We start from the raw sequence: 10603 nt of genomic DNA on the forward strand, positions 1-10603 counted from the left end.
CATTGTGAAGTACTAAAGACATGAAACTCATAAAACAATAACAAGCTAAGCAAAAACAACGAGGGATGATTATGTTAATAGAAACGCGGACTAAAGATAAGATTATGCTGCATTGTTAGGTATTAAAAACATACATGTAGATGAGGGTCGACAGGAGACTGACTGAGACGCAACCTTAAAGCTTTACGAGCTAATTTAAATGTTTGGTTAAAAGACTTTCTGTTATTCTGAGAGGTTTATTAAATGACATGAGAGAGACAGACTGACTCAATGAAAGAGGATCAACTGATTAACTGATGAGACAAAAGTAACTCTGTTTCCTTTTTACACACTGATTCATTTTGCACATTTTACACTTCTCCATTCATGGACGCCGGTGAAGACAGTCGAGCCTCCCCAGTTGTATTTCTTGAATACGTTTTAATGAGTTTGAGGCTGAAAATGTCCGCTCCACAGAGGCAGCAGATATTGGGATTGTCACCGCCCATCATGTCACGCTAGCCCACTGACCAATCACGTACTTGTAGGCCAGCTAACAGGCTCTGGCACGTCAAAGAATACGCCCAACATGTCAAACTAAAGATCTGATTGGTTGAACATTATGACAATCAACAATATTGTCCCCATTCACTTAAACTGCACATGGATTCACTTGTGAGTCTGCAGGCCTCTGCCTCTGTTCTTACCTAGAGACACAGAGGTGAGATCTGATTGGATAAAAGCTCTACTTAAAACAAGCTGCACTGGAAGCAGAGCAACTGAGGAAGACAGTAGCTGTGCAATGAGAACATAAGATAATGGGGAAAATATTTATATGAATTATAATACATGTAGTGTATTTAAGAACAATTATTAAATTATAAAATAGCTATAACTTTGTGATTCTGTTTAGACCAGCAGAGAAGGCCTTGCAGGCCCTGACGGCCCACCACTGGTTATTAGTATTATTAGTTACTGTTATTAAATACAGTGATCGTGTGAACAGACACAAACTTATCAAAAGTCTCTCCAGCTTAATGCCGACTGACAGCTGATCCAGATGTGATCAGTTGATCCTCCGTCATCAGAAACAGACGTCGCTTCACGTGACGCAATTGAGGAAATGACGCCTCATTTCTTGTTTCCTCTCCTTGCGTGACGGCCCCTCCCTTCCTGTTTCCTCTTTAGTTTCACTTCTGGAGCTCGTGGTGTCGCAGCTTCTTCTTCTCTGCATCTAAAGGTTAGTGAGCGACTCTTTTCACTGAGGGACTCTTTGGTCCTTCAGGTCCAGCAGAAACTAGTTCAAGTGGACTTCAGAGGAGGACCAGTGAAGAAGAACAGAGCAACACGTCACAAAGTCTTCAGTGCGCGTGTCGCTCCTTCTTTCCTCATGAAGGAACCAAAGTCACGTTTGAATTCAGTCTCACGAGAAGAAGTTACAGAAATACTTTATGCTTTTCTTCAGTCAGCTGAACACAAATGGATTTAATGTGAAGTTCAGTATGTACAGTATGACGTCATCGACCGCACAGCCCTCCAAGGAGTACTTCCGGTCCGGATTTCAAAGTAAAGGATTGCGTGAGTTATTTGAGATTAAGGAACAGAAGAGTAATTTAAGATCCTATTATTGATTATTATTAAGACTACAGTCAAACATAATATGAAGTACTTTACTGTGTACACTTTGAATAATCTAATGTCAAAGTTCCTTCCGAGACCAAGATTCATTCTTTTTGTCTAACTTTAATGATTCACAAAGTACACAGTAAAAGTACTTCATATTAGTACTGACTGTAGTCTAAATAGTACTGAGTCCAAATAATATAATCTTAAATTACGCTTCTGTTCCTTAACCCCAAATATCGTAAACTAAAAGACACGTGATCCTTTACTTTGAAATCCGGACCGGAAGTACTCCTTGGAGGGATGTGCAGTCGATGACGTCATACTGTACATATGAAACTTCATTTAGATTTAGAGGAGCTATTGTTCTTTTAATGTTTATTATGATGATTGTTATTATCATTATTGATTTTTTTTACCATCATAATTATTATATTTTCTATTATTATTATTAACATACTTTAACTCCTTAGAGATGTAACCTGATGTACTTCAGATCTTGAGACCTTTACAGTGAAAAGTGATCCAAAGATCATAAAGTTATGAATTATGAGCTCTGAAGGTGTTTCTGAGGCTGAAGAAGCTCCAAACGGAACCAAACTGCTCTCACATTGAAAGTCCTCCATGTTTTTATCTGATGTGGTTTTAATGCTTCAGAGGGAAGTCGGCTCTATAGCGCCCCCTACGCAACTTAGACCATGCAGCCCTCGCAGTACGTTCCACATAGATCTATAACATTTGGTAAGCACATGCATCACATGTAGACTTAAACAAAAGTCTCTTGGAGCCATCCTCTAAACCCAACCGGAAGTCAGCCATTTTGAATTTTGTGTACATTTCTTGTGTTTTTGCTGAACTTTAGTGAACTCCTCCTAGAGAATGAATCACAACTTAATATTTAGTGAGAACAATCTAAAGACCTTTGTGATTAAAAGTTATCAAAAGCTTCAAGGTTTCATGAACGGGGAGGACGTGGTGTGGCGGCCATTTTACATGGTTCACCATCATCCATCAATCTGCTGTAACTAGACTGTTCTTTGTCTAAACCCTCCCAAACTTGCCATGCTTGATGAGAGTCATGGCCTGAGGACTTCTGCAGGCCAATATTAACTCATAGTCACAGCGCCACCTACTGGCAACCGTTGTTATATGAGGGTTTCAGAAGTACAGAGGTCCAAACACTGAGCGGACCCTCTGAAGAACATGTGGTTCCTTTATATAAAGATAAAGATTTTAAAGAGTTTGGAGAGCAGAAATGAGCTCACAATAGTTTAAAGTCATGTCAGTTGGCATCAGCATAAATGACCTGTAAAACAGTAAACGGTGAGATTCAGGTTACATGTCACAATAAATGATGCACGCTACATTCTGACAACACATCACTAAACATCTGCAGATGAGAGCTCACAGTGTTTCATTGAAGGGTTAACTAACAGCCAGTTGAGCCCACTGTCCTCTCTCAGCCTCTGGATTCACTGCCGGTCCTTTTCTCTGGACTCCTCACTCGTCTCCTCTGCCAACGTGTTCTACTAGATTACTGTCAGACACAGAGAGTTTAGAGAGCTGCTTTTACTTTGACAGTCTGTTATGTTACAAACACTGAAGCACATTCACAGCTTACGTTTGTTCTCTTCATGGGCTCACATTTAATATTGTATTCAGAGATAAACTCCAAACATTGGAGGTTTAAGCCGACGACACCGCTGCTCCACGCAGGAAACACCGTCTGACTCGTTCACGCAGCAACTGATAGACGAGGAAGAGCAAGGTCTTCTGAACCAGCGTCCAGCCAGAACCCTCCACATGCACGAGGGTGGGAGGACCATCAATGCTGCTTCCAGCTTTAACTCCATTTCTATTCACTTCATTGAAGACAAACATCAAGTATTTCTGTAACTTCTTGTTGTGAGACTGAATTCAAAAGTCCCTTTGGTCCCTTCCATCGGCTCCCCAAATCTGTTCCTCATCTGTCCCACATCTGTTCATCTGTCCCACATCTGTCCCATATCTGTCCCACATCTGTCCCACATCTGTCCCTCATCTGTCCCACATCTGTCCCTCATCTGTCCCACATCTGTTCCTCATCTGTTCCTCTGCTTCACCGTAAACGTGAGATCAATCACACACTCTGAACACGGGGGCGGCTGGTTTCACCGCAGTGGTGGACTGGAATAAGGAAGGAAGGAAAGGACGCAAGTGAAGGAAGCGTGTATTTCTCCATGTGGGCCTCAAACGTCACGTCCAATGTTACTGAGGTCGTTATCAGCCTGACCTGTTATAAACAGCTTCCTGTTTGATATCCATCGGCCCTGATGATGTCACAGAGACATGAAAAGTGACGTCATCCCCAAAGAGGCCAATAAAAAGCCACATGAAGTCTTCCTCTAGTCTTCAAACAAGCCAAGAGACTAAAGAGCATTGTGAACGTCATTTCTTAGAGAGGACTCTGCAGCTCAGTGACATGGAAACTGTCCCACGAGTGTCTTTAGTATTGAGGTGAATGTGCTGTGTGTGTTTGTCATGATGAAGTTGTCGTGAAATAATGTTGTTGTTTGTGTGAAGGTGTGGACTCTGCTATGAATCAGTGCGAGGACAGAGAGGAGGGAGTCCCTCCCTCTAAAACCAGCCACACCAAAGCTCAGAGGTGAGATGACCATCTCTACCTGTCCATGACTCAAAGTCTTTCATTCACTGACTCTGTTTCTACACATGTGACCAGCATCCATCAGGGACCACACTGTCCTGGACCTGAACCTGAACCTGGACATGAACCCGAACCCAGCTGTGTGTCCATGAAGAGTGACCGGTCTATGGCTTGTCCTATATACTTCAAAGATGGCCGCCACTCTGTTGATCAAAGGTGAGGATTTCAAACTGACGACGACGACGACGATGATAATAATAACTTTATTTAAATAGCACCTTTCCAAAACAAAGTTACAAAAGTGCTTCACAATAAAACATGAAAGCAAATAAGAAACACAATCAAACCAGTAAAATAAGATTTAAATAAATAAACATGTAAAAATAATCCAAATGGTAAAAGTGAGTCTTCAGAACAGATTTAAAGAGGAAACTGAATTTTCCGGCCTTAGATTACCAGGAAGAGTTCCACAGCTGAGGGGCCCGGACAGCAAAGGCCCGTTAGTAAGGTGTGGTGTAGGAACTATATAATAGTACAAGTGAGTGATACAATACTGAAATAAGGAAATGTGAGAAAAGAAAGTTTGTCTTTGTAGTATTTATTCTCTGTGCAGAGAAGGTTCAATCATCCCACTGAGCTCCTGTGTGCAGTCTGAGGGATGAAGAGCGAGCCCCGTGTGCAGGTTTCTACATCTTATACCAGTGCACAAGGGTCGGGGGGTAGGATGAGTCCTCACTAACACATCTGTTTCTGTTCCTAACCTAAACATTCTGTGGTTAATAACTGTCTGCACCCCCATTCCGTTACTTCCTCTAATGAAATGTTTCTCTTGCTGATACCAGATTAAAGTGCATCGCAGTAGTCGAGTCTGGAGATGAAAGCATGAATGACTCTCTCAGGTCAAAGGTCAAAGGAATGACCTGATTTTGCTTCGCTATCTCAATTGTGTAAAGCAGATCTGCACAACTTTGGTCACCTGAGCATCAAAAGTCAAGTCGGAGTCAGAAATAACACCCAGGTTGGGGGCTTCATGCTCAACGTTATTAGATAAAGCTCCCAGACTTGAGGAGAGATCATTAATGCAGAAAGGGGCCAGCAGGGGTCATTATAACTACCTCATATTTGGAGTCATTTAGTTCCAGGAAGTTTTTGGACATCCAATTTCTAATGTCGGCAAGACAGGACATGATACATGAAACAGTGCTGGAGCCAGTCTTAATGGAATACAACTGGGTATCATCTGCGTAGCAGTGAACTCTGTATTGTGTTGACATATGATGAGTCCTAGTGGTAACATGTACATGGTAAACAGGAGGGGACCCAATATAGACCCCTGAGGGACCCCACAGAAGAGAGGAGGCCTCTCCAAGCATTACAAAAAAAGACCAGTTCAACAGATAAGACATCAACCAATCCAGCACCACATCACTGATGCCAACAGAGTTCTTTAGATGGCGGATTAAGACATTGGCCCAATCCCAATCTCCACCCTTACAGACTTTGAGGCGCGCTCCCGTAAAGTCCGTCAGGGTTTAATTCTGTCTCACTGTCAAATCAGAGTGTTTGAGGCTCTCTTGCAGACATTTTGAGCCCTTTATGAACCCTTTCCGTAAGTCAGCATTGGATGCAGACTTTGCCTAAGGGGATTACCCACAATTCATTGCAATGTGACGTTAAACACGGGGTAACCAGTGGACGCATGGAGACGTAAAACAAAAGGTAAACAAAGAGGACGGCTCACGTGTAGCTCCCTGGACAGACGCAATGTGAGCAGATTCTTCATAATTGAATGATGATGATGATGTAATGTCAGTGTTTCTATCAGTTCACAGCAGCAGAGAGAAACGTCTCCTGTACCCAGCTGTGTGTCCATGAAGAGTGATCAGTCTAAAGATGATGGGATTAACTTCAAAGATGGACGCCGTTCTGATGACCCAGAGTAAGTTCTTAAAATAGATGAAACGGATGACTAGCTGTTACACAGATACAAATTTGGTCATCTATCATTTATAGTCTTTGATCTGTCATTATGATCTCATTTCTCATTATGATCATGACATGACGCAATATCTTTAACTAGTTGTAGGTTTTACATCAAACAGGAAGTAGCATTGTGGATATAATCCTAATTCCAGTTGCAGAGGTCTGGAGACTAGGAAGACTCTGAGGAGGAAGTCTCCCCAATGGTGCTGTGGCCAAAACCAAATACAGACCCTTTGTTTCAGTGATGTGGCAGTTCAATAGTATTAAGTCTTGGTACATCTGACTAACAACACAATGGTGGAATAGAAACTGCACCAAATATGAAAAAGTATCACATCAGATGTGATTCTAGTTGTTTGTAGTTGTAGTTGTATCTCGGGGTGGAAGGTATAGAAGGTATATATAGAGTAAACCGGTATGAATTTGACCTACGATATCATTTTTGACAATACCATGCTTCCAATAAAATAACTTTTACTGTCCAATAAAAACATAGATAAGAATCTGTTTTGCATCTGGTTTTCATTGTGATCAATCATGACAGAACACAACATCTTTAACTAATTGTTGTATTTGTGTTTTTGGTACAAACACAATGTGAGCTGATTCTTCATGATTCCTCCACAGAGAGGACCTGGACTTCATATTTATGGTCTGTACATGTACAACTACTTTTACATCTATTCTGTTGACAATCATCTCCATGCTGCACTTTGTAGACCAGTGGATTGTCAGTGTGTCTAACATGGATCTGATGTTTGGTTCCATGGTTTTAGTTTGTGTCATTCATAGAATATTCTGTTCCAGCTGCTGGAGCAGAACATCGTCACTTTTGTGAAGAACGAGCTGAAGAAGATCCAGAAGGGACTGAGTTCAGATTACCCAAAATGCTTAGAGAGTCAGAGGGAGGATGAGGAGGTGTTGGACGGTGAGGATGAAGAGCAGAGGAGGAGCAGCAGAGAGGCGTTTGAGAAGATCACAGTAAACCTCCTGAGGAGAATGAAGCAGGAGGAGCTGGCTGACTGTCTGCAGAGCAGTAAGAGGATTTCTCTAAAGATTTAACATGCTGGATCAATGGGACGTTTACTAACGTCTCAAGAGATGGACCAACATATATTCAGATATGTTGACATATTTGTCAAATAATTTATTCATTGATGTTCTTTGTTTTTTTTCAGGAAGTCATCCTACAGTTTGTCAACGTGAACTCAAATCTAACCTGAAGAAGAAGTTCCAGTGTGTGTTTGAGGGAATCGCTAAAGCAGGAAACCCAACCCTTCTGAATGAGATCTACACAGAGCTCTACATCACAGAGGGAGGGACTGCAGAGGTCAATGATGAACATGAGGTCAGACAGATTGAAACAGCATCCAGGAAATCACACAGACCAGAAACAACCATCAGACAAGAAGACCTCTTTAAAGCCTCACCTGGAAGAGAGGAACCAATCAGAACAGTGATGACAAAGGGAGTGGCTGGCATTGGGAAAACAGTCCTAACACAGAAGTTCATTCTGGACTGGGCTGAAGGCAAAGCAAACCAGGACATACAGTTCACATTTCCATTTAATTTCAGAGAGCTGAATGTGCTGAAAGAGAAACAGTTCAGCTTGGTGGAACTTGTTCATCACTTCTTCAGTGAAACCAAAGAAGCAGGAATCTGCAGGTTTGAAGAGTTCCTGGTTCTGTTCATCTTTGACGGTCTGGATGAGTGTCGACTTCCTCTGGACTTCCACCACAATGAGGTCCTGACTGATGTTACAGAGTCCACCTCAGTGGATGTGCTGCTGACGAACCTCTTCAGGGGGAAACTGCTTCCCTCTGCTCGCCTCTGGATAACCACACGACCTGCAGCAGCCAATCAGATCCCTCCTGAGTGTGTTGACGTGGTGACAGAGGTCAGAGGGTTCACTGACCCACAGAAGGAGGATTACTTCTGGAAGAGATTCAGAGATAAGGAGGAGGCCAGCAGGATCATCTCCCACATCAAGACCTCACGAAGCCTCCACATCATGTGCCACATCCCAGTCTTCTGCTGGATCACTGCTACAGTTCTGGAGGATGTGTTGAAGACCAGAGAGGGAGAAGAGCTGCCCAAGACCCTGACTGAGATGTACATCCACTTCCTGGTGGTTCAGTCCAAACTGAAGAAGGTCAAGTATGATGGAGTACCTGAGACAGATCCACACTGGAGTCCAGAGAGCAGGAAGATGACTGAGTCTCTGGGAAAACTGGCTTTTGATGAGCTGCAGAAAGGCAACCTGATCTTCTATGAATCCGACCTGACAGAGTGCGGCATCAATATCAAAGCAGCCTCAGTGTACTCAGGAGTGTTCACAGAGGTCTTTAGAGAGGAGAGAGGACTGTACCAGGACAAGGTGTTCTGCTTCGTCCATCTGAGTGTTCAAGAGTTTCTGGCTGCTCTTCATGTCCATCTGACCTTCATCAACTCTGGAGTCGATCTGCTGTCAGAAGAACAAACAACCTGCCGGTTGTCTGAAGTCTCTGAAGACAAACCTGAACTAACACATCTCTACCAGAGTGCTGTGGATAAGGCCTTACAGAGTCCAAATGGACACCTGGACTTGTTCCTCCGCTTCCTCCTGGGTCTTTCACTGCAGACCAATCAGACTCTCCTACGAGGTCTGCTGACACAGACAGGAAGTAGCACACAGACCAATCAGGAAACAGTCCAGTACATCAAGAAGAAGATCAGTGAGAATGTGTCTCCAGAGAAAAGCATCAATCTGTTCCACTGTCTGAATGAACTGAATGCTGGTTCTCTAGTGGAGGAGATCCAACAGTCCCTGAGTTCAGGACTTCTCTCCACAGATGAACTGTCTCCTGCTCAGTGGTCAGCTCTGGTCTTCATCTTACTGTCATCAGAAAAAGATCTGGACGTGTTTGACCTGAAGAAATACTCTGCTTCAGAGGAGGCTCTTCTGAGGCTGCTGCCAGTGGTCAAAGCCTCCAACAAAGCTCTGTAAGTACAGAGAGAGTTAGATTCATGTATCATAACTTAAATACGCTGCTATCTTTTCTACTTATTGTTTATTTCTTCTTCATCATTGTCTCTTCAGACTGAGTGGCTGTAACCTCTCAGAGAGAAGCTGTGAAGCTCTGTCCTCAGTTCTCAGCTCCCAGTCCTCTAGTCTGAGAGAGATGGACCTGAGTAACAACAACCTGCAGGATTCAGGAGTGAAGATGCTGTCTGCTGGACTGGAGAGTCCACATTGTACACTGGAGACTCTCAGGTGACCCTGTGAATTACTTTTCTTGGACTAAGTACTAAATTTAAAGTTTACACACAAACAGCTTGGTGATGACAGTAATAAACATAAACCTTCCAGCCCTCACAGTTCCCTCAGAACATGTGTGTTGTTTTGTGTGTTTGCAGCCTGTCAGGCTGTCTGATCACAGAGGAAGGCTGTGCTTCTCTGGCCTCAGCTCTGAGCTTCAACCCCTCCCGTCTGAGAGAGCTGGACCTGAGCTACAATCATCCAGGAGACTCAGGAGTGAAGCTGCTGTCTGATGGACTGAAGGATCCACACTGGATACTGAAAACTCTCAGGTATGAAGAGGCCTGCTGCAGCCACAGACAATCAGTCTGATGGAGGAGGTAGAGCTGGAGACTTGTTCTCTGTCACAATGTCAGCCTGGTTAATATGACCCTGACACACCAAGCTGACCTCAAACTACCAGAGACTCAAACTGTTTGTGAAGTAGTCAGGGAACAGTAGCCAGGATGAGCCACAACAGGGAGGGAAGGTGATGAAACTGTTGTTTTTCTGGAGCGTTGTCTTGTTACATTAGAAAATAGGACAGTGGTGTATCCTGACACGTTGACGGCCATCATGGTGGGTTGACATGCATCAACGTCATCACGCTGCAGGTTTGGGGACGCATATCAAAGTTGATGTTTTGATGCTTGTGTGTGTTGCCCTTTAGTCCAGACATTATTGTGAAAAGACAAACAGACAAAGAAACAATCTGTTTAAAGCGTCTTGATGAATCATCACAATAGGAATGTTTTCCTGTTTTAAAGGAGTTCAGCTGTACCTGGTTGTGGTTTGTTTTGCACTGAGAGCCAGTTCCCTGGCTGATAAGAGTCGACTTGTTGAAACTACAGGTGACAGTCGGCCACAGACGCTCAGTGAAGAACCAACAGCTGGTTGTGGACATGGGTGTGTCAGAGCCCAAAGAGGTTTATTGAGGACTGGACCAAAGTTCTAGGGGGACACAGGCAGTGCTCTGTGGCTGCAGACGGACTTGAACTGTAATATTTTCACCCTCAGATTACAGATAATAGAAACCAGTGTTGACTGTTGCTAGGAGACGGGATGTGAACAGCTTTGTACATCCAACCATCCCCCCC

The 10603-nt window shown here is 43.4% G+C and overlaps 1 protein-coding gene across 3 annotated transcripts; it reads left to right on the plus strand.

Moving 5' to 3' along the window:
* Window positions 1-1135: 1135 nt before the first annotated feature.
* LOC116377698 (NLR family CARD domain-containing protein 3-like) lies at window positions 1136-10582 on the plus strand. Of its 3 annotated transcripts, XM_031839400.1 has the most exons (9): window positions 1136-1219; window positions 4165-4246; window positions 4322-4462; window positions 6072-6185; window positions 6857-6881; window positions 7037-7265; window positions 7408-9211; window positions 9309-9482; window positions 9626-10582. In XM_031839400.1, exons 2-9 carry the CDS (start codon window positions 4179-4181, stop codon window positions 9837-9839), a joined length of 2769 nt encoding a protein of 922 aa, XP_031695260.1. In that variant the 5' UTR covers window positions 1136-1219; window positions 4165-4178; the 3' UTR covers window positions 9840-10582. The 3 variants fall into 3 exon arrangements, with proteins under 3 accessions (XP_031695260.1, XP_031695262.1, XP_031695261.1); XM_031839401.1 differs by lacking the exon at window positions 1136-1219 and having other exon boundaries at window positions 1955-4246; XM_031839402.1 differs by lacking the exons at window positions 9309-9482; window positions 9626-10582 and having other exon boundaries at window positions 7408-9215.
* Window positions 10583-10603: the final 21 nt, after the last annotated feature.

This window comes from Anarrhichthys ocellatus, unplaced genomic scaffold, assembly GCF_004355925.1.
Source record: "Anarrhichthys ocellatus isolate YVR2014 unplaced genomic scaffold, GSC_Weel_1.0 scaffold1569, whole genome shotgun sequence".
Taxonomy (NCBI): Eukaryota; Metazoa; Chordata; class Actinopteri; order Perciformes; family Anarhichadidae; genus Anarrhichthys; species Anarrhichthys ocellatus.

What these genes read in the sequence shown, in the direction of transcription:
- LOC116377698 (XM_031839400.1), top strand. Translation starts at nt 4,179, where the DNA reads ATGAATCAGTGCGAGGACAGAGAGGAGGGAGTCCCTCCCTCTAAAACC. An exon ending in CGCCGTTCTGATGACCCAGA is followed by an intron (nt 6,186 to 6,856) that starts GTAAGTTCTTAA and finishes ATTCCTCCACAG; the next exon opens with AGAGGACCTGGACTTCATAT. An exon ending in AAAGCCTCCAACAAAGCTCT is followed by an intron (nt 9,212 to 9,308) that starts GTAAGTACAGAG and finishes TTGTCTCTTCAG; the next exon opens with ACTGAGTGGCTGTAACCTCT.